At 46.1% G+C, this 24301-nt stretch overlaps 1 protein-coding gene across 1 annotated transcript in view; it reads left to right on the top strand.

The window, feature by feature from the left end:
- NRP2 (neuropilin 2) overlaps window positions 1-24301 on the top strand; it is a 219832-nt gene that overhangs the window by 136474 nt on the left and 59057 nt on the right. The window contains exons 11-12 of the mRNA XM_056861211.1: window positions 8315-8431; window positions 15178-15330. Of these exons, the coding sequence (XP_056717189.1) occupies window positions 8315-8431; window positions 15178-15330 (270 nt within the window). The remainder of the gene's footprint in view (window positions 1-8314; window positions 8432-15177; window positions 15331-24301) is intronic.

Below are 24301 nucleotides of genomic sequence, written 5' to 3'. Positions count from 1 at the left end.
TCCGGCCAAGTGTTTTTAGAAATTGGGCAGGGCCAGATGGGGCTTTTGCTCAGCAAGGCTTCTGATTGGCCATTGGCGATTTGATTGCCTCTGCAGATTTAAAAAACAACAATACGTTGTTTTGGTAGCAGGTGCCACCACAGCTCAAGGGTCCTCTCTGTGTAACTGAAGGTAAACTGTGGCAGCCATTTTGTGGCTGTGCCCACCACACAGTGTCCAAATTCCAAAGAAGCCCACAAGCCCAAAAAGGTTGGGGAACCCTGGTATAAGGATTCACTTTGGTCACCCTGATATGTAATCCATCGAGGCCCAGTTAGGGGTGTGCAAAAAAAAAAATCCAGTAAAATTCGGGTTCGGGTTTATTGGGTCTGATTTTTTTTGGAAAACCCAAAATAAGCTGAATTCCCATACCAGTAAATATCACCCATTTTTTTCCAGGAATGGCCAATTCGGCTTTGGCTTTCCCACCAGGTTTTGGAATTTGGTAAACCAAATGCGAAATTTACCGAAATGGCTTTTTGGGGCTTTTTTCAGTTCGGCTTTTACCAAATGCACAGCCCTAGGCCCAGTATCCAGTTCATTTGTACTAGCGCAAATGCTAATGAATGTCACAGACAGTTCAATAAAGACCACAGAGAGAAACAATTCTTTGGTAGAACGTTTCATCCTAATGCTTCACGTGTCCTAAATGCCTAGCTGCCAAAGAAGATATTATGGGCTTTTAGTCCAGTAGCAGAACTTTCACAGAATTCTGACGTTCCGGAGTGGGTATTCTCAATCTCAAATACTTGACCGCTAGCTGAGCACTGTGTTTGTGTGTCTCTCTGTAGTTGTGGATCTGGCAAATCTACTCTTGTTTGGACCTATCTCTGCTAGATGCTATGTGACATCCTAATGCCAGACAGTCTGTGCCCCTTGAGAACCTACTGAATAATTTAAAAAATTGGGAGAGAGGATGACATAGATTTACAGAGGCAGGCAGACCTTAAACGGAGGAGCTATTGTTCTTCTGTGGACTACACAGTATACGTTTCACATTTGAGAGGTCTTGAGATATGGTTCCAATACTTCTCAGTCCAAGGAACCTACATGTTACCCGAGCAATTTTATTATGTGAAATGCTCGTCTTTGCCTCTGCTCAGCTATAAACTATGAAAGCTATCAGCTGAATTTAGCCCTCTAGCTTCGAGTGCTTATCTGAAATGACAAGAATCCAAAGGACAATATAACTGCAACAAAAAAAAATCTTTTTTTGTTTTGTTTTTGGTTGGGGGTTGTTAGGGCCAAAAGCTATTCTTTCTCTGTTATTTTGTTAAGATGTCCTTAACTTTCAATCTACTTTCCAGATGGCTGTGGCAGAGCCTCTTGATTTCCATTTACAAACCGCATCTGTAAAAAGCATTTTTGAACGGGCTTCTGCCGCAAGGAGCTCCGAACAAAGCAGTCCACGCCTAGCCTTTCACTAGATTGTTATTACCCTTTTAACAATTATCCTGTTTGAGATAACCTACTGCAAGTATCCATCATCGAATTATCACACACACACACACAAATAATAATAATGGGAGACTTAAAAACTTGAAACACGTATCAATAAATTAAATTTCCTCTTTGGAAATTCTACCACCGAGTGGAAGTCTACTTGAGTGCATTTACTTATCCTACTGGGAATGTCTACACCACAAACCCAAACTTGACTTGAATGCCAGGGCTTCTCCTTTCCCACTCAGGAGACCATGTGGGCACTTCCCATTCTAAACGTGCATTCATCGCTGCAGACTGGAAAGTAATCATGTGGTCTAGACTACCCACACGATATGTGCATGTGTACTTTGCCAGTCAAAGGTGGATATAGTCCAGGGAGGAAGACGGATTTTGGCAGTCGCCACGCGCCACCAGTAGCAAAGGAAAATAGGCTGATTGCCCTTGGTGTCTTATCGGGGGGATAGGGAGGTTTTGACAAGGAGGAGGGAAGAATAGCATACTGCCTTGTGAAGATGCTTGGATGGAAGAGCTCTGGTTGAGCAAAGAGCATGTGGCCCAAAAAAGAGAGAGATGTGGCCCTACTTCCCTGGCAGGTGGGCAGATGAAGCAAGGAGCGCCTCCTTTGGTCTAATTCTCACCGAAGTGGGTAAACTTACTTCTGGGCTCTTCTATTTTAAACTGTGGTGGGGGGGGAATCCCATAACGCAATGCTCCATAGGGAAAAAAAATCCTGGCATTTAGAAAACTAGTTATCAAGAAAGAAGTTAATCTAACCAAAGTTTCTATGTGCAGCTGGGTTTGTTTTTTTTAATGGAAGAGTTATATGAGTGTATCACCAAACAGGAAGAAGATATTTACATTTTTGGGGAGAAAGGAGGGCGTGGCTGTCTGCCTTATTGTCTGAGATATCCTGAATGGAAGGAGCTTTTGCCTTGCCAAGAGCTTCTACTTAGAGACAAACTACACAATACATTTCTTTCACTGTTTTGTCCATGTTTCCCGTAATCGCTTCTTTAAAAAAAAGAGAGAGAGCCCAAACAGTCGCAGAAGGTGCCGTGAGGAGAGGAAGGGTTCCCCCCACCCCGCAGTTTTATCTCGCGATAACCACACAAGGTTTTTTTTGCTGATTTTGCTGTTTCACGTACACAGATACTTCACTTGGAGCAGCATGGATTTTGCACAAGAATTCGAGAAGCAATTCCCCACAGCTGTTGTGTGGCTGCGGGGAACACAGGCAAACTAGCATAAATGAGTGAAGAAACGTATTGTATAATTTGCCTCTTAGTCAGCCAATGACCTGTTCTTCCAATGGGAAACCCATCTCATAGAACAAGGGTGTCAAACTCATTTGTTTTGAGGGCTGTATATGACATATATGTCACTTTGCCAGGGCTTGGCCATGCCTCGCCAGCTCAGATTGGGAGAGGGGGGTGGATGCCTCGGCTGGCGAGCCCACTGTATGCTTGCTAGCCCAGATCAGGACTTGGGTGTGTGTGGCTGCCTTGGCTGGCTTGTGGACCGAATAAGAGCTCATATTTGATACCCCTGTCATAGAATGAGGGCTATTTATTTTCTCAATGAACATATTCAGGGATAAATTTGGGTCCCCAAACTCTTATTTAAGGAGCTGGTTTGCATCACAGTTCTAGGTGTCTCTGTCCAGGGAAGCCACAACCACAACTTGGCCTTGTTTATTGATTGACTGTGTGTGTGTGTTAAGTGCCGTCAAGTTGCTTCCAACTCATGGCAACCCTCTGAATCAATGTCCTTCAAAAACGTCCTATCCTTAACCACCTTGCTCAGGTCTTACAAACTGAAGTCTGCGGCTTCCTTTATAGAGTCCATCCATCTCTTGTTGGGTCTTCCTCTTTTCCTGCTGCCTTCAACTTTTCCGGGCATGATTGTCTTTCCCAGTGACTCCTGCCTTCTCATAATGTGACCAAAGTACGACAGCCTCAGTTTAGTCATTTTAGCTTCTAGGGTCAGTTCAGCCTTGATTTGATCTAGAACCCGCTGATTTGATTTTTTGGCAGTCCACGGTATCCGTAACTCTCTCCTCCAACACCACATTTCAAAGGAAACTACTTTCTTCCTATCAGCTTTGATTGACTAGCCTTATTTATCGATAGAGACTTTTAACAGACAATCACATGCAATGTGTGTAATTGCACTTTTGTGTGAGGAATTTGTTTCTGGGTACAAGGAACACCTGGAGCAGCCCTGATAGAAGCCAGGATCAGGTCCTAACTCACTGTTTCTAGCTAAGGGGTAGGGAGAAGAAACCGAAGCAGTAGGTCAACAGCTGGCTTGTTTCAAGGACCTGCCAGCATTTATTTTTGTTCTGAAGATTGACGAACATTTGCTCGTGACTGGTCTTCCCTCCTTTGAACTTGCGAACATCTGGTTTCCATTCCTCAGCAGTTTGGAAACAGGATTGCAGATGCCTCTTGCGGTCTCTACCCTGCCCGGCAGGAGGGAAGCCGTCTCTTGTGCTCTTTCCATGCTTAGAGCATGCTGCCTGCTGCGGTGGCAACATTGCTTTCTCCTGCCGTGAAACTTATACAGCTCTATTGACCACACAAGACTCCAAAGAGACTCTGAATCACCCCCAGCAGAGGATGCAAGAGCCGTATGGGGCTTTCCTGTTCAGAGATCTCTCTCACATGGGTGTGCTCCTACTTTAAACCTCTGTATGCAAGGGGAAACAGTTTTTTGTGTGTCTGCCTTTCAGCTTGGGGCTTCTTCTTTTTCACTGTCTGTTTTTGAGAGTCATGTAGTACAATCCTTTTCATGTAATTTGTTTCTCAGATGCCTTTGGAGTTTTGTGGCCGTAGAAGATTAGGCAGATTTGAGGTTGCGTAGCATTCTCCTGAAAACTGGAAGCAGGATGTTGGAGGTTATTTTAGAAGCCCTGGGCAGAAGACAGAATGGAAGTCGAGGAGTTTAAAACAATTTCCTTCAGCTTTCATGAGAACCTGTGGGTGTAAAGAAATAAAATATAATTGCCAGTTCCTTTCATGCAGAATCTGGTATCCTGTATTAGATTTAATTGAGAGGCTCTGTTTTCATTAACAAAACATCTTCATTGATGTGGAGTTTTGCATTCACAAAAGGCTCCAGTGCCAAAGAGCAAAGAGTTTGTGTCCCACGTGTCTGCTTTTCTCCTTTGGCAGTCGGTGATTGGGCAGATTCACACATTCCTTTGCTAACAGTATGGATCAGATACTCAATTAGTCATATGCTGAACAGGATGTGTGGTGAAACAGTTAGATGAAGGTTTCACCCCCATGCTCATCCATAGCATGTTCTTACTGGACCCACACATCAGCATTGTTGTATGCACCAGTTCAATTGCCTTGTGGACCATTATTAGTTATGTTATCGATTCAGTCATCTTAAATACCCACCCCCTTCTATAAATAAAACACACTGGAGTCAGGTCACGAAAGTTAAAATCACATAAAATACAGTATTTTCCATAGAAACACCCTAAAATTGAACAGCACAAAAACTCAAATGAATAAAATTGTGGGATATTGTAAAATCCTAATTGGTGACTATGATGGACAGCTAACTGCTGACATGTTGTACCAGTCTAGAAACCTTGATTGAGAGGGGGTTCAAACAGACTTCTGCTTTTGGCAGTTGAGACTGACAGTTGAGAGTGGCAGTTAGAGGTTGGCAGCTTAAGTGGAAGTAGGACAGTTGTGTAGGATCGAGGAGGATCCTGAGATAGGGAAGTGAAACTGGTAGACCTTCCTTGAGGAAAATGGCTCCAAGAAAAAGGGGGTGATCCCTATCAAGTTTTAAAGAAATAAAATTTTCCTTCATTTCTTTTCTTTATGCTTGCGGACCAACAGCAAATTCATTAAGCAAGAAGGAAAATTCATTAAGCCAGAAGGACAATTGGAACCTGTCTGTATTGTTCTTGCCTCCACAAATGTTAGATATTTTGTATCAAATATGCTTATGATTGTTCATCTAAGAAGTGACAGCCAACTGATCTCTCTCTTAACAGTTACAAACACCTATCAGTAGAACCCAACAGCTTCATTCTTATAGTAAACTACCTATAGTATATAGTTATATGAAGTTTCCCTCATTCCTGTTGCATTTTCACTTGCCAAGTTTAAACCTGAAACCTCCCTGACAATCTGATTTGACCATTTCCCCAAAAGAGAAACATAAAACAGTTTTAAGAATTCATATCAGCCTCTCATGTACCATATTGAGACTTATAGAGTTTCTTGATTCCTCTTCTTCCTAAATTTGAGTAAGAAGACAACTAAGTACATTTCATTCGTTGGGGTGAAAGTGGTGGAATCGCCATAGTGGCCTTCTAGAAGACATAGGTCTTTAAAAGCTGGGCAGTCTAAGGAGGGGATATGAGGTTCTTGAGGAAGGGAGTGCCAGCAGTTTAGGAGTAGCTGTCTATACCCAACTTTTCTCCCCATTGAGGACCCAACTGGCTTACAACAGCATTGTCTTTTCTGTTTTATCTTCACAACCACCAGTTAGGCCAAGGAGAGTGACTGGCCCAAGATCACCCAGCAAGCTTCCATGCTAGAGCGGAGATTTGAACTTGGGTCTCCCTGTTCCTAGTCTGGCACAAATAACTATAGCAGGCTGGATTTCTTGGGAAGGTGATTCCCTGGAACACACACATCCACTTCTGAGGAGGGCAGTGACTTTATCTAAGCGATTCCACCAGCCCGTAATCTTATCTCCAGAAAACCCGCCTGCCCTTGACACCCATCTCTTTCTGTGTTGTGTTCAAAAACGATTTTTTAAAAACATTTTGCAAAACCTCAATTATTGGGCTCAGTATAAAGCACTGGGCACATTTATGCAAACTCCTGTCAATTCCATTGATTTCGTTTCCATCACAACCTTGCATTTCATTTTATCACGGCCTCTGAAAAGTCCTGCACAAGGTACATCTTACAAACCTTTCTAGAAGTCAGGCATTTAATAAGATTCTCCAAGCTGGTATTCCAGCCCAACTCTTTCCTTTCGTTAAGTAAAGCAGCAGTTGCATGGTGAGTTACTGTTGATCTGAACATCACTTCTTTATGGCTGAAATTGCCTTCAACACCTGCTTTTAGGTAGGTTCCTGGAGTTGTAGGGTAAGGAAAGGATGAAGTGTGCAGCCAGAGTGTGAAACCAGATGCTTGTTGGCAAAGAGCCACGGCACACTAGGGATTCTTTCGGTCCCCTTTGTAGGCACGCTGTTTGCCATGTTCAGCGAGCTGTTCTTATACATTGGCATGTTTGGAGTGCTTATGCGCCTCTCTTTCTTTCATGTTTTAGTCATATTATGAAGGAAACGAATGTGTTGCCTGTGATCTCAGTTTTCCTTGAGTTTCAGTAAATTAATTTGCTTTTAAAAAGAAGTAAAAAAAAAAAAACAGTAGGAATGTAAGTGTAAAGGATATTGTTGTCCACTGGAGTCCAAAGATGAAAGAATCCCTTATTTCCTCTACATCCGTAAATCAAGCTTTACAAGTGATTTGAGCCATGTTGACATCTGTAGCATGTGGGAAAACTTCGTGGCTTTTCTTTCATTACCTTATCACCGTGCGCATAAGGAAGCTTTTCTTTTCGGATTTGCAGCTTAGATGCGGTGAGTCTGAATTCGTTAGAGAGGTAGTTTATGTTCATCAGATGTTTTGCTTCTTCCCTTTCTTTCTCAGTCAACTTCCGAGGCATGCTTCCTGCTCATGGGATCAAATGTTTCCAAACATCTCTCCATCCATTGAGGTTTCCATAGAATTGTGGAGCAGGCAGGGGCCTGCATATTACCAAATCTTCAGTAGTGGGTCCACCAGCCATCTGCCACTCCTTCTCGATATGCCTTCCTCCCTTTTTCACCTTTTACCCTTCATTTGGCACGCAGTGGCAGCTGTCACAGTCTTGGTTGCCGTTCTTTCTCCTGTTGATGCACAGGTACAGTGCCCTAAGGAAATGCTGTTGCCAGGACTGGGGTATTGGCTGACAACATGAGCATCAGGTGATTGGGCATAAGGGAAACAGATTAATCTAGTCTCCCCTCCCTCCCCCTGCCCCTCCAAGGACCTCAAATCTAAGGCCAGGTGGGGAGTGTCTCCATAACTCAATTGAATAAAATGACGTCTGGGCCAAACCATATCTGCATCTGTGCTATCACAAACATCTTCCGATAGCAGCATGCCAGATCAAGGCTAAATGTGACGTTTCATGGGCAAGAGACGTTTGAGAAATAGTTCAGCGTAACAATCCAATTAATAACTTGTGGAATGAAGCAGAAAGAGTTTCCATCTAGCCATTAGAAAGAATTTTCTGACAGAGCGGTTCCTCAGAGAACAGGCTTCCTCGGGAGGTGGTGAGCTCTCCTTCCCTGGAGTTTTTAAAGAAGAGGTTAGATGGCCATCTGTCAGCAATGCTGATTCTGTGACGTTAAGCAGATGATGAGAGAGAGGGCATCTTGGCCATCTTCTGGGCATGGAATAGGGGTCACTGGGTGTGTGTAGTTGTGAATTTCCTGCATTGTGCATGAGGTTGGACTAGATGACCCTGGAGGTCCCTTCCAACTTTATGATTCTGCGATTCTAATGCAGATTCACAAAACATGGAAAACTTTTTGTGTGAGTGTGTTCTTTAAATGTTCAACCGCTGCTGCTGATGTTTGGATAAATTCTGCAATGCATTGGTTTAAGCGAGAGACTTAAACTACACGTTTCATGGGAAGGGAAGGCTCCCCCTCTTGTCCCTGTAGGGTTGCTATTTGGTCTGACTCCTTTTCTTAACCCAGCGAGATTTTTTCCCACTTTTCTTCTCTTTCTAAATGCAGACGTAAAGTCCACTGCAGAGACACTGAAGCCCACCTTGAAAAGCGAAGAGACCACCACGCAGTTCCCCACTGATGAAGAAGTCACGGAGTGCGGTGATGTCTGCATGGAGAATGGAGGTATCTATTTATTAATTTAGTTATTGAGAAAAATTTATATGCTGCCTTTTCAGAGACCTGCTCCAGGCAACTCATAACTAGGCAGGGGCTGAGGCTCAGCGGTGGAGCATCTGCTTGGCATGCAGAAAGGTCCTATGTTCAATCCCCGGCATCTCCAGTTAAAGGGACTTGGCAAGTAGGTGATGTAAAAGACCCCTGCCTGAGATCCTGGAGAGCCGCTGCCGGTCTGAGTAGACAATACTGACTTTGATGGACCAAGGGTCTGATTCAGTATAAGGCAGCTTCACGTTTTCATAAAACAAGATAAAGGTGAAGTGCGCCATTGGCTCACACCGAATTCATGGGGTTCTCAAGGCAAGAGATGAGTGGCGGCGGTTTGACATTGCCTTCCTCTGCATAGCAACCTTGGTCTTCCTTGCTGGTCTCCCCAGGGCCATAGCTGGGGGGGACGGGACGAGAAGGGCAGCCACCGCCCCGTGGGATGCAGAGAGGATGGCAGAACTGCCTCTCCTATCTGGCCCGCTCCTCTTGTAGGAGAGGCAGTTCTGCTGCCCTCTCTGCATCCCACGGGGCGGTGGCTGCCCTCCTCGACCCCTCCCTACCTGCGGCCCTGGGTCTCCTATCCGCATACTGACCCTGCTTAGCTTCCAAGCTCTGTTAAGATCAGTTTAGTGTGGGCTATTAGGGCTATTCATTTTAATTATGTCATGCTTTGTATTATTTTTTAAAAAACAAGGTAAATAATAAAAAAGCCATAACATCATTAAAATGAACAGACTGTTAAGAACCAGCTAATAAAAACCCAGAACCTAAACAGCACATCTACAGGCCAATATGATTTAGATTACGTTGCACAGGGAGTACAAAAAACGGGAGGTAAGCCAAGAAGTCACAACTTATTTATTTATTTATTTTTCGGATTTGTAGCCCTCCCTCCCCAGCAAGCCGGCTCAGGGTGCGTAACATCATATAAAATCATACAGTACTAGTATGTACTAGTACCCAGCTTGCTGGGAGTAAAGGGAAGATGACTGGGGAAGGCACTGGCAAACCACCCCGTAAACAAAGTCTGCCTAGAAAATATCAGGATGTGACATCACCCCATGGGTCAAGAATGACCCAGTGCTTGCATAGGGGACCTTTACTTTTACCTTACTAGTTGCTAACCATAAAATCAACAATAAAATACCTTGAAAAACCCCAAAACAGCAAGATGGCGCTCAAAATCCCAATGGTACTGTGAGAGCCGAGCAAGAGGCCACCCCTTCAGGTTCATGATTTTATACAAATGAGAAAGGGGGAAGGGTAGGGAGGCCAGTAAAGATGATACCCGCGGCTGTCCTCAATTGTAGGCCTGGTGGGAAAGCTCCATTTTACTGGCCCCACGGAACTCTGTAAGCTTTCCACCAGGCCGGAGCCAGGGCCGAAAAAACCCTGGCTCTTGTTGAGGACAGCCGCACACTCTTAGGGCCAAGGACCACCAGTAAGTTCTCATTAGACGATTGTAGTGTCCTTGTGAGGGTTTCAAGACTCCCGTCAGCCAGAGCAATCACACTCAAAGGAAGGAGAGAAGGAGGGAGCAGCAATTATTTTCAGAGGGGAAAGTCACCGCCCCAGATCTCCTTCTCCTCAGCCAGCTCCAGAGACAGCCTTTATATATAGGTGATGCCCTGTACCGTGAAGTCAGTAAGCAAAATAAGATCTCCCGAGTCTTGAAAATTCCTCCTTGCCATCTCCTGCGAGGCAGACAAGGGCTCTCAGCCCAGAGGCCTGTCCTGTGCAGCTCAGTTCACACGCATCCTCACCAGTAGCTTCTACAGGACCCCACATCTCATGCTTTCTCTGCAACTCCTGTAAGAGTCGCTAGAGAGCCAGCGTGGTGTAGTTGTTAGGAGCAGGGGGCTCTAATCTGGAGAACCGGGTTTGATTCCCCACTACTCCACATGAGTGGCAGACTCTAATCTGGTGAACCAGGTCTGTTTCCCCACTCCTACAGATGAAGCCCAAGGTGTCTGTTGTGGAAAGAGGAAGGGAAGGCGATTGTAAGCCGGGTTTGATTCTCCTTAAAAAGGTAGAGAAAGGCGGCTTATAAAAACCAAGTCCTGTTGTTGTTGTTGTTTTTGTTGTTGTTGTTCTTCTTCTTCTTCTTCTTTTTCTTCTTCATACTTTCCAAGCTTTTCATCCTTTCTAACCCACATCGCAGCCCCCAAGGGAGCCAGGTTGCACCTCCTGAGTTTGCTCAGTCCTAGGGCCAGAGCACATGTTACAATCAGTGACATTCCTGTAGCAAGTTCTCTGCCCGCGTGTAGGCCACCATAACATCTATTACTTAACGTGTGTGTAGCCTCTGATCATTGGGTTATGAGTGGAAGAGACCTGCTGGATCAGACCAGTGGTCCATCCAGTCCAGCATCCAGTTTCACACATCAGCCAACCAGTTGCCCTGGAGGGCTAGCCAGCAGGGCATAGAGGTTAAGGCCTTCCCCTGATGTTGCCTCTGGATGTGTAAGTTTCCTATAGTCATCATGGGTAGAAGCCACTGATGGACCTGCTCTCCATGGATCTGTCTGATCTCCTTTTAAAGTCCCCTATGCTAGTAGCTGCCCTGACCTGGATGGCCCAGGCTAGCCTGGTTAGTATTTGGATGGGAGACCACCAAGGAATACCAGGGTTGCTGTGCAGAGGAAGGCACTGGCAAACCACCTCTGTTACTCTCTTGCCATGAAAACCCCAAAAGGGGTCGCCGTAAGTCAGCTGCGACTTGACGGCACTTTACGCACACACACATGCTAGTAGCTATTGCTCTGTGTTTGTGTGTGTGTGAAGTATCATCAAGTCGCTTCCGACTCATGGCAACCTCACGGCTCAATGTCCTCCAAAACATCCTGTTTTTAACAGCCTTGCTCAGGTCTTGCAAATTGAGGTCCATGGTTTCCTTTATAGAGTCAGTCCATCTCTTGGTGGGTCTTCCTCTTTTCCTGCTGCCTTCAACTTTTCCTAGCATGATTGTAATTTCCAGTGACTCTTGTCTTCTCATAATGTGACCAAAATATGATAGCCTCAGTTGAGCCATTTTAGCTTCTAGCTCAGTCTACTGACTGTGAATTTAATTACTTGTCGGGTAATTTCCTTTTGTCTTTCCTGAACCGACTGCCCATCACAACTTTGTTGGGGTAAGAAACTCACCATGGGAATGTGGTCTAACATGCCCTCTGCTTTCCACCCCACTCTTTAATTGGCTGGGCAAGGATACCTTCCCTGCCTTGAACAGTCTCTTTCTTAGGCTGGCCAAGAGCCAGGCTCAAAATGCTTGAGATAAGCATTTAGCTCTTGAGCTGCAGTTCGACTACTCCAGTTATATTGTTGTCAATAATGAGTTTGCAGCTAAGTGATCACTCTTGTGTTTCCCCCTGCTTGCCAAGGCTTGCAGAATGATATTACTAGTGACAGACCAAGCTCTGGAGAGGCTGGGTCAGAAGTCGGATCTTATTTAACACTAAAGAGTGAGTGACTTCACAAAACGCTGCATTGATTTACTGCACCGTTGAGAGCATTCTTTTAAAAAGAGGAATGGGGTTTGGACAGATGCCCTGATGTATGGGTGTATATCTTATATCCTTCTGAGCCGTCCAAAGATTGTATTGAGTAGGTTATGATAATAGGCCTCTTTTAATCAAATGGGCTGGGAACATCTGCATTCGTTGGATAACGTACATTGACATCTGGGCATCGAAGTTTTTGACATGCGTGCATATGTGCACACATGTATACATAGCCAGCGTGGTGTAGTGGTTAAGAGCGGTGGTTTGGAACGTTGGACTCTGATCTGGAGAACTGGGTTTGATTCCCCACTCCTCCACATGAGCAGCGGAGGCTAACCTGGTGAACTGGATTTGTTTCCCCATTCCTACACACTAAGCCAGCTGGGTGACCTTGGGCTAGTCACAGCTCTGTCAGTCCCACCTACCTCACAGGGTCTCTGTTGTGGGGAGGGGGAGGGGAGGTGATTGTAAGCCGGTTTGATTCTTCCTTAAGTGGTAGAGAAAGTCGGCATATAAAAACCAACTCCTCCTCCTCCTCCTCCTCCTCTTCTTCTTCTTCTTTTTGTTCTGCATGAGTATTTTCTCTGTGTTTTTATTTTAGTTTTATTTTAGTTGGGTCCAGCCACAGGTTTACCAGTTAGAAGGAAGTCTAATTCATTACTTTACTGCAGAGCTGGTGACTACATTTATCTTTCCCTTCAACAAAGAGAGCTTGATTCACATTTAATTGCATGTTCAAGGCCAGAAGCCAGTAGTTCATATTGTTTTTCTCTTGATTCAACTATAATTTTCATTATTGTTTTTTTTTGCAAACAATAGTGTACATTTCTGTGGACAATCAGATTTATGGAAGTCTAAAACAAATGCTACCTTCCTTAGAAGCAAAATTAGATTAGATCGTAATGTGAATGTAGTCTTGTCTATTAATATTACAGTATTATTTAATTATTATTACTTCTGGAGCCAGGAGAAGTTCTTTCTGTTTCTCTATAAGTGGTTCCCTGATGGCTATCGAAGAGGCCACTAACCTCTTCTTGGTGATTGTTATCTTTGTGGACTTGATGATTTAAATTTTTCTCCTTTTTCAAAAAAGCTAGAAACAGACTTTGGCTATCTCTGGGCATCTCAGTCTTTAATTGTTCTTCCTTGCTAGGAGCGGCTCCAGAAATCATTCCTCAGAAAGTCTTTTTGCTCTCACTTTCCCTGCTGACCTTCCCTTTAAAGTTTTGTACACCACATTTATACCCCATCTTTCTGCCCTCATCAGGGCTAGGGAAGTGGCTAACAGGTCAAATAAGCATTATAAAAACACATCTTTAAAACCGTTAAAACCAAGCAAATGTTCAACATTAAAACAATGAAAGCTAAAATACACATACAAAACGTAAAAACAACAATTAAAATATAGGATAAGAAGAAGGGATCGCTGAGGGGATGACGAGTGAAACAAAAAAGTCCTCCTGGTGGAGAACAGCAGCAGAAAATGGGATGGGCAAGTCTCACATGAGCACATGAACACACATGAAGCTGCCTTATACTGAATCAGACCCTTGGTCCATCAAGGTCAGTATTGTCTGCTCAGACTGGCAGCAGCTCTCCATTGTCTCAGGCAGAGGTCTTTCCTATCACCTACTTGCCTAGTCCCTTTAACTGGAGATGCCGGGGATTGAACCTGGGACCTTCTGTGTGCCAAGCAAATGCTCTACCACTGACACACAGCCCCTCCCCTAGTCTCCCTGGGGAAAGAGTTCCACGACGGACAAGGCCCTTTATCCTAAAAACCAAGAAGTTGTCTTCTTTCTTCTAAAAATCTGACTTGCTCAGCTTGGAGGCCCATTCTTAAAACTTGTGTTCTTTTGGGAAATCATGTGACATCTTCAGGTTGTCCTCTCCTCACGTCCATGAAGAAATGTCCAGCGCACAAGTGACTCTTTGTCCGACTTGGCTCATGGAGCATGAATGCTAGCTTTTAGTCTGTGGATTAACCAGTTGCATGTTTAAGTAATTTATACCTGTGCAAGTACGCATGCCGGTGAGTTTCAGGACTCATCCCATGTCTGGGGGGAAAATATGAGTGATGGTTATAACTACTGGATTTTTATTATTGTGTTGAGGGCTATGGGTTGGATGCAGCACAAAAGTTCCTCTTACATTAGAGCTCTCACACAAGCAAGTGGAAACATAAGAGAAAGGCCACAGTAGCTGCTTGTGCCCTGACCTGGACGGAGAACTGGGTTTAATTCCCCACACCTCCACATGAGCGGCAGATGCTAATTTGGTGAACTGGATTTGTTTCCCCATTCCTACATATGAAGCCAGCTGAGTGACCTTGGGCTAGTCACAGTCTCTCAGCCCCACCCACCTCATAGGGTGTCTGTTGTGGGGAGGGGAAGGGAAGGTGATTGTAAGCCAGTTTGATTCTTCCTTAAGTGGTAGAGAAATAAAATAAATAATAAAAAACCAAGTCGTCAATAAAAACCAAGTCGTCGTCGTCGTCTCCTCCTCCTCCTCCTCCTCCTCCTCCTCCTCCTCCTGCTGTCAGATCGAAGCTCAGCAAGGTCGGCCCTGGACAGTATTTGGATGGGAGACCACCACGGAAGTCCAGGGTTGTTAACACAGAATCAGGCAATGGTGAAACCACCTCTGAACGTCTCTTGCCTTGAAAACCCTACAAGGCCACCATAAGTTGTCTGTGACTTGATGGCAACCCCCCCCCAATAGTTGGGCACTCAATCCATGATAGACCTTTTGGCAGTATTCCTAGCATTTTCATCTATCATTTAATTACTAGCAATTTTAAGGCCCCTTGGGATTTTTCTGGCTTCTTGGCCCCGCTATAGAACAATGTAGCACACATGGAGAGTTTGGCAAATATTTCTTAATAGTTAAAACGCACTTTGCGGAGAAGGGGCTGGCTAGAGAGGCTGGAGACACATGGTGTCTTTCTTTACACTCGCTTAGGTGAAGGATGGCGGTATGTTCCTTCTGATGATTCAGACCATAAGACTGATCCTCACAAGCGGCTGAAACTTGAGACTTGCTTAAAAGTATTGTGGAGCAGAAAGACCAAGGGGCCATGCGCACCAGCCAGAGAGACTTCCTACTTGCTTGACTGTTTGTGATTTGTTGAGTATGCTGGTTAACATTTCTCTGTGGCTAGCCTGCCTTTGATCCTCTTTTATGTTGTTTTGTTCTCATTACAAGATTTCCAGCTCCCCGTAGGATTCAATTGCAACTTTGATCTTCCCGGAGACCTTTGTGGTTGGACGCATGATGCATCTACAGGATTTACGTGGACTTTCCATTCTAGAAACACCTGGACTAGCCATGTGGGACCAGGCATCGGGGCCTACCCGGGTAAGCCGATTTATGTACAAAAGAAGAGATATCCTCTGCATAACACATCTGCTTGTTTGTTTGTTTTAAAAATGATTACCCTGCCAAGAGCACTATGGTCCTTAGGCCTGTGTGAAGTAAGACCCATAAAAAATGTGAATTAAGAGGTAGACCACACATCTTGCATCCCTGGATCAGTCCCCGGCATCTCCAGTTAAGGATTTCAGAAAACAGGTTTTGGGAATGATCCTACAGTAGACAATACTTAGCCGCATGGACCAATAATCTGACTTGGTAGAAGGCAGCTTCTTGTACGTTCATATCAGAATTGCTTAAACCAGCGGTTCCCAAACTTTCTGAGTCATGGAGTACTATTCAGGAGAGAAATTAGTCACGGAGCACTAATTTTCACCTAGCACCCTTGTAGTAAACCGAATGACAGTAGTAATTTTCTTTCCAGTCTCTTCACGGAGCACTAGGAGATGTTTCGAGGAGGACCAAGTGTTTGGGAACCGCTGGCTTAAACTGAAGTTCTGGTTTCCTCGTACCTTGCAACGAATCCCGAAACTCGTGCCCTTAAGTGGGACTGAGCAGACGAGGCTCGCTGCTTCCGAGAAACCGTTGTCTGTACTTATTCATTTCCCATGAATATGCATTAAGATTTCACGCCACAAATCCATGGATTACTACAAGTGGGACTGCTGCTTGAGTGGAATCTTTTACATTGCCTAATTTTATCCCCCGGGTTACCTGAGCACACTACCACTGATCGCAGTAACATCTGAATGTGACGAATGTGAACATTCGATAATTCCAATTGATTCCCCTTCAGGTTTCTTGACTAATAGGCCTGCGTCTTGGAAGCTGGCCCTTCATTTCTCCCTGCTGTCTGTTCATGGCCATTAATAACGAGGTTGACTGAGCCTGTGAGGTGGTTGAAGGGGAAGACAGCGTCCCCCTGCTAGGCCGAACAAACAAGAGCATGAAATATAAATAGACTGATGATTAATTTGGCTTTTTAGATGGTTAAGCATCTGTCTTTGTTTATAGCCATGTTTGGGTTTTTTGTTTTTTGCCAAATTCCAGCTTTCAGGGAACACTTTCTAAATCAGTTTTCTGCCAGTGAACTCCTAAATTTCTGCCACCCCCTTACACACTGCAGGGGATTTTAGTTAGGGTTGCCAGGTCCCTCTTTGCCACCGGTGGGAGCTTTTGGGGGCACAGCCTGTGGAGGGCAGGGCTTGGGGAGGGGAGGGACTTCAAGGCCATAGAGTCCAAAGCGGCCATTTTCTCCAGGTGAACTGATCTCTATTGGCTGGAGATCAGTTGTAATAGCAGGAGATCTCCAGATACTACCTGGAGGTTGGCAACCCTAATTTCAGTACTTGTTCTGGGGGTGTTTACATTTCAAACAAGGCATTAGCCCAACCTGTTGAGACTCTTAATGTGAACAGAGAATATGCCTCAGAGCACACAATTTTTCCCTGCAGCTACATGTTATAAGTAGGGTTGCCAGCTCCGGGTTGGGAAATACCTGAAGATTTTGGGGGTGAAGCCTGAGGAGGGCAGGATTAAGAGAGGGGAGGGATTTCAATATCATAGAGTCCAAGTGCCAAAGCGGCCATTTTCTCCAGGTGAACTGATCTCTGTCACCTGGAGTTCAGTTGTAATAGCAGGAGATCTCCAGCTACCACCTGGAGGTTGGCAACCATAGTTATAGGGACTGATCAGTAATACTGTGCATACTGTCTTTCAAGGAATACTGTCAGCCAACACTGCTTTTCTCATTCATTAACTAATAAGTTCCCTAAGAACCCCCTGCTTACCTGAAACACAGTTTGGAGCGGTGGACTCTGACCTGGAGAACTGGGTTTGATTCCCCCACTCCTTCACATGAGCGGCGGAGGCTAATCTGGTGAACCGGTTTGGTTTCCCCACTCCTACATACGAAGCTAGTTGGGTGACCTTGAGCTAGTCACACTCTCTCAGACTCACCTACCTCTCAGGGAGTCTGTTTTGGGGAGGGGAAGGGAAGGTAATTGTAAGCCGGTTTGATTCTTCCTTAAGTGGTAGAGAAAGTCGGCATATAAAAACCAACTCTTTTTCTTCTACTACTTCTTGTGATAGATGAGACCATAGATGACAGATGAATTCTGGACAGTTGCCAACTCAGGATGGTCCAAGAGAATATTGCGTAGATGGGTGTATATTTTCATGGTGTTTGCTGCTGGGAATTAGAAGAAGAACAGTTGGTTTTTATATGCTGACTTTCTCTGCCACTTAAGGGAGACTCAAACCGGCTTACAATCATTTCCCCTTCCCCTCCCCACAACAGACTCCCTGTGAGGTAGGTGGGGCTGAGAGAGTGTGTCTAGCCCAAGGTCATCCAGCTGGTTTCATGTGTAAGAAGGGGGAAACAAATCCAGTTCAGCAGATTAGCCTCCGCCGCTCATGTGGAGGAGTGGGGAATCTAACCCGGCTCTCCAGATCAGAGCCCACCACTCCAAACCACCGCTCTTAACCACTATACCACATTATTTCCGTGGGCTGTGCAGCGTCACTCGGTAAAGGGCTTAACGCGTTTCCACACACTGCGAATCCCGAAGCAACCAAGCAGCTTACAAAGTTAAGCCCAGCGCAGAGGGAAACGCAGGCCCTGTCTGGGCCTCTCATTTATACCTTGAGTTGACGCAGGGTCACGGAGTCTATGAGGGAGCCCTGGGTGGGGGAGAAACATTTTTCATATTTCAAGTGTTTATCTCTTCAGCATTTAGAGTGCTTTAGAAGATTAATATTGGAGGATGGCTGGAGCCTCAGGCTACAGGAGAGAACACTTACAGCCGGCCTCAGACTCCATAACCCTCCCCAACTCATCCGCCGTAATAATGTTTAATTAATATAATAAGCCTCCTGCAAAGTAGGCAAAATATTACTTATTTTTTTATAACTCAGACTCAATTTTTCATTCCATTTCCTCTCCCCTGACGCTTCTTGTAATTAATTGTCCTTCCCCCCCTTCTTCTTAAGCATCTATGTCTCCATGTGTTTTGTAAAGAAGCAATTTACTTTAGATTACTTATGTACAGATTAACCGTTCCCCGTGCCTCGGTCCACGTGGGGGCCCCGTTGCATTTGGCGTGATACTCCAGTAGGCACCCTATTCAGCCATCCTCGCGTGGTCTTTTGTTTCGTCGTAATAAATGTGGGTGCTGAGCTACATTGCAGATGAAGCACCCTTGATCCAGAATGCTAGGGTTGCCAAACTCCAGGCGGGACCTAGAGATCTCCCAGAATGACAATTGACCTTCAGATGACAGAACTGAGTTCACCTGGGGGAAGTGGCTGCTTTGGAGGGTGGACTCCTTGGCATTATAACCCATGCAGGTCCCTCAGGTCGTTTAAGGGAGGGGCTGTGGCTCAGTGGTAGAGCATCTACTTGGCATGCAGAAGGTCCCAGGTTCAATCCCCGGCATCTCCAGTTAAAGGCACCAGGCAAGTAGGTGATGTGAAAGACCTCTGCCTGAGACCCTGGAGAGCTGCTGCTGGTCTGAGTAGTCAATACTTACTTTGATGGACTGAGGGTCTGATTCAGTATAAGGCAGCTTCATGTGTTCATGTGTTTATGCATGGGTACTTTCACTCATGTTCGCCCCCAGTCGGAATCAGTTGTTCCTTGGAGTGACGCATGAGTTTTCCGTCCATTAGAGATGACCTCGCTGCCAGCCCTTGCAGTGTCCGGGTCTTCTCATTCCTCTATTAACCCAACTCTTCCATCTTACCTGAGCAAAGCCCAGGTGAAATCCCTGAGCATAAGTGCACGACATGCAAGCTTGGTTTCTCTCACAGCCAGATACAAAGCAGCGTGTAAAGAGGCGGGGATTCAAATGCTTCCTGCTTCCTCTGAGCTCTTTCTGAGCAGAAGAAAGGCTTTTAAAACTGAGGTTTGGATTTCTCCCCTCCCCTTTAGATTGCTCCGGTTTTTTGTTCTTAAAATGCTTTTTATGTGACAATTGGGTTTGGGGGGTGATTTTCTCTCACAGTAAGCACTACAAGTCAGCCAATTACAAAGCAGCATTTAAAGGGGTGGGGACTTGATCTGAGCTTGGAGACTGCTGGTGGAGAGATTCCCAACTGGAAAGTGTGGGTCCAGCCAGCAACGAACCTCAGGTAAAACCCCCACGCGTAAACAACCTCTGGCTCCCCAGGCTCCATCCCCAAGTCTCCAGGAGTTGGCAACCCTACCCACTGCTGTCTTCTCCCCCCCCCATACACCTAAAAAAAATCTGCTAGATGTGCAAGCAAGCATAAAAGGGAGGAGTGTTCACAAGACAGCACAGGCCTAACGTAGGACGCTATGTCATGAGTAACGGCCACTAACAATATCCATTACCGGCCCTGACACCTGGCATCTATTTCTGGGGTGCTTGCACAGCAGATCGTCTCAATGGATTGCACCCAAAAACGTTACTCAGATTTTTTCGGTGAAAGAAATGATATGTGGACGGCGATGTCATACCTTATATTGTAATGCGTTTGTGGAAGCCTTGCCAAGAACAGGGCATACATCAGAGAGATGGGAGATTCAAAAAATATAAAAATAAAACAAAACCTGGAAGGGATTCTTTTTGTGCGTGTGGAGGGAACAGAAGGACAAAAAAATCACATGCGCTTTGTAAAGCACAGGGAGGCTGAGGCGGGGCTGTAAATCAGGTTTCCTGGCATGGTAGTAGATAGATTCACTGAACCTGGTAGAATCATATCTACAACTGTCTTTCTGTTTTTCACATGTGCGTACCAACAGTGGAAAGGGAGACTGCAAAGTGCTTGGGAGCCAGCGTGGTGTAGTGGTTAAGAGTGGTGGTTTGGAGCGGTGGATTCTGATCTGGAGAACTGGGTTTGATTCCCCATTCCTTCACATGAAGATCTATCTTAATCTACACATGAAGCCAGTTGAGTGACCTTGGGCTAGTCACAGTTCTCTCTGAACTCCCTCAGCCCCACCCACCTCGCAGGGCGTCTGATGTGGGGAGGGGAAGGGAAGGTGATTGTAACCCAGCAAAAGGTACAGTCATTCAGCAGGGAGGTGCATGCATTTTGCATAGGGTTGCCAACCTCCAGGTAGTGCCTGGAGATCTCCCGCTATTACAACTGATCTCCAGGTGGTAGAAATCAGTTCTCCTGGAGAAAATGGGTGCTTTGGCAACTGGACTCTATGGGATCTAGGGAGGAAGGAGGCATCAAATTGCCCAAAGTGTCTAGTCCAGTGGTACTCACTCTGCGGGTCGAGGAGAGCTACCTTGGCAATTGCCATCAAGCAAAAGAGCCACCCTTAGGCCTCAATAGGGTAGCCAACCTCCAGGTACTAGCTGGAGATCTACTGCTATTACAACTTATCTGCAGCCGATAGAGATCAGTTCCCCTGGAGAAAACGACCGCTTTGGCAATTGGACTCTATGGCATTGAAGTCCCTCCCCTCCCCAAACCCACCCCCTCCTCAGGCTCCGCCTCAAAAACCTCTCACCGGTGGTGAAGAGGGACCTGGCAACCCTACTCCTAGAGCCCAGTCTAACCGCTACACCATACTGTCTCTCGATGCAAGCGAAAGCGAGGAAGCAGAGGGAGAACAATACTTGGGTGGCGATATCATCTGAAAGGCATTTGATTGGGCACGGGGAAGGGCTTTGACCACCGCCGCCCTCTGGTTTCAGCCCCGTGTGTGCGTGTGGCCATTTCCGCCATTCTTCTTTGACACTGGGTGAACTTCTGGAGACTGACGAGACACATGCAACTTCCATTCCGCTTTTTTCCAAGATAGCCTTTCAGGCGGCTTCGCGTTTCCTTTTTTAGCACCGTACTCCTTATACCTTGGGCTTCACAGATTATCTTCATACTGTCCCCTTGAAAGCGCCTGTTGCAAATCCAGTAACCCCCCTCCATTGGCCAAAAGTGTAGTCACCCGCCACCCACACCCACCCACCAACAAATCCCATCAGGATTCCAGCTGTAATTCAAGGTAATGGAATATGCGTCCTCCAATCCATGTGGCCCCCAGAGAGATTGCAAACATTTTTCCCTTATGGATTTTCACATGCTTTCCATATGGAAACATTCCCTGGTCAGCTGCAGCGAAGGGGCTGACAGCATTAAAATCAGGTTTAGTCATGTCTTTCAGGATGAATGCAGATGTATCTTTGAAGAGGAGTGGGGGTTTTTTGGCTACAGTGTGAGTTCTGTGTCCCCCCCCCCCCCCATATACACCGCTTTGCTTGTCAACAAACACAAGTTAAGCACTCAGATCCTTGTGTTTTGAACATGCCGTGTTTGGTTTTGTTCTGTCATTTATATCCAATCTAAAGTTTGGGTGTAACAAAAACTAAACTTTTGTGGGTTGTACGTAGGGTTGCCAATTGCCCGGTGGTGGCGGGTAAACTACCGCCCATCCACCGGGCTGCCCGCCGGCCAGCTGAGGGCCGGCGGGCACACGCGTGAGCACTGCGGGAACACATGCAGAGACACAGTGCGCACACACTTTGGGGTAAACCCGAAAGTGACACGGACGCTCTAGCACCCTCGGCTAAAACTCGGGATCGCTAGAGCGTCCCCGTCACTTCCGGATTAAACTGGAAGTGACATAGGCGCATTGCACTAACGCCATGGCCCCGCAAAGCTCCCGCCGGTGGAGCTAGGGGGCCTGGCAAGCCTAGTTGTACGGATATGTGTGGGGAAGTTCTTCTGTGCTCTTAGTTGCAGAGGTAACACTTTTAGAAGCAACCATCAGTCTTGCTTCAAAATTAGGGTAGCCAACTCTGAATTGAGAAATTCCTGAAGATTTAGGGGTGGAGGGTGGAGTTTGGGAAGAGGAGGGAGCTCACTGGGGTATAATGCCCTAGTAGGGTTGCTGGCCCCTTGGTGGGGGCTCCCCCACTTCCAGACCGTGCCCCCGCAACCAGTTAGCTGGCCAGCAGGGGGGCTTATCAGTATGGGAGGCAACGGCACTTCTGGCGTGCCCTGGACGTGATGTCATCACATCAATGACATCATGGCAACACTCTGGTATTGGTATGTAGGCCCGTCCTACTATCCTATGGCGCATACCCCTGTAAAATTACATAGCGCTGGTTGCTGGTTTGTTGGAGACATTCAGCAGGCTGCCATGACTGGAATTGTAGCCGAACTCGGTGGGGGCCGCGGTTGCCGTGCGCACTTCAGAAAATCAGACTTAATTAAAAGCGATTGAAGCGGTGGGGCCTGATCATCTTGCCGGCTCCCCAAAATTAGATTACCAGCTTGATTTTCTGCAGGCTTGCGGTGTGGTGAGTCTTCATTGATGTGGCTGGCAGATAGGTTTTTTTATTTTAAAAAATAAAGCGGCGATGAGTTGGCGAGTAAATTAACAAGTAATTGGATTGAGAAGGTTTTCCTGCCAGATGCGGAATAAACATTTATACCACCTGGTATAAAACATTACACTTACCGAGGGATCGATTTGCCTTTATCAAGAAGACCACCGCGGGGCAAGGAAGACGTCACGGAGACGGCAGAGGGACCCTTTTAAAAGCCTCGGTCTTGAGTTTGCCTGGCTGCATGTTTGTGTCCGTCATTACTGTTACCTCAGAGCTTTTTACAGTCCATCAGGGGCTTCCTCTTCCCAGAATCTGTGAATTATGGATTTGTTAACCCCGTTTTAAAGATCAAGGGAACTGGGTCTCGAGGACGGGAGGAGGGAAGAGCATGTTGCAGACGAAGACTCTTAAAGTGCTTTTTTGCATTTATTTTGTCAGTAGCTACAACATCTGGCTGACGTTGGGTGCAAGGCACAGCAGACTTTACAAAACGGCTCCCTTTTCTCCTTCTGTCCCTGCATTGGCAATATTCACCCAATACTGTGAGAGCCAACGTGGTGTAGTGGTTAAGAGCGGTGGACTCTAATCTGGTGAACCGGGTTGGTTTCCGCACTCCTCCACATGCAGCCTGCTGGGCGACCTTGGGCTAGTCACAGTTCTCTCTGAACTCTCTCAGCCCCACCTGCCTCACAGGGTGTCTGTTGTGGGGAGGGGAAGGGAAGGTGATTGTAAGCCGGTTTGATTCTTACTTAGGTGGTAGAGGAAGTCAGGAAGTCAGAGTTGTTCTCCTCTTCCTCCTCCTCCTCCTTCTTCTCCTCCTCCTTCTCCTCCTCCTCAGCTTTGGAGCAGGGAAGAATGCAAAGGGGAAAAGGTTTTGGCTTTTGACCGTCCTTTGCTAGAGCATCTGCCCAGAAACAAGCAGCCCCTAAGGCCTATTGCTGCAACTGAGTAATTGATTTGAGTGCAACTCATGACAGTATGCTGGAGAACTGTCCCATCCGTGCTGTCCTGACAGCCAACACCATCCTCCTTGACTGTCTTCCTTGGGAATTAGTTGTTATTTATTGGGGAGGCCAGGTTGAGATCACTGGACCTCCAGAGCCAAGCGGCTGCACCCTCTCCGCCATCTGAGTGTCAGTGAAGTTCCCAATTCTCACTTTGCTAAGCATTCCTCGAGGACAGCAGGAAGGAGTGAAAGAGAGATGCCAGATGAAAGCCGTTCCTGTTAGCCAGATGATTTGTTTGGTTTTCCAGATGGCTGGATGGGAAGATCAGTCCGTGATTTATCTGGGACTCTCTGAGATGCTCGCGTCAAGCGCTGCTGTGTGCTGAGCGACAGTCAGTTTCACGTTCGTTGCCTCTCTTGAATCCAGATGTTCTCATAAATCTCTGGGCGAAGCAGTAGCCGCAGAAGCAGCAGCAGGCGGAAATGCCAGAACCAATCTGCCCTCCGCTCCCCAGGGTCACTCCTTTGAACGTTGGATGCCGATTTGATAGCGGCTTTATTTGCAGTCTCTACTACTTTTTCTTTCCAAAAAAGGATGCTTTTTACAATTCAAAGAGCGAAAGAGGGGGCTTAATAGGCACTTCTGCTCCTGAAGGTATTGATCAGAGTTTTCTACAGCGTTCTCTCTTCAAATGTCTCCAGG

Source organism: Euleptes europaea, chromosome 15, assembly GCF_029931775.1.
Source record: "Euleptes europaea isolate rEulEur1 chromosome 15, rEulEur1.hap1, whole genome shotgun sequence".
In the NCBI taxonomy this organism is placed as follows: Eukaryota; Metazoa; Chordata; class Lepidosauria; order Squamata; family Sphaerodactylidae; genus Euleptes; species Euleptes europaea.
This window is presented reverse-complemented; position numbering and strand designations above follow the sequence as displayed.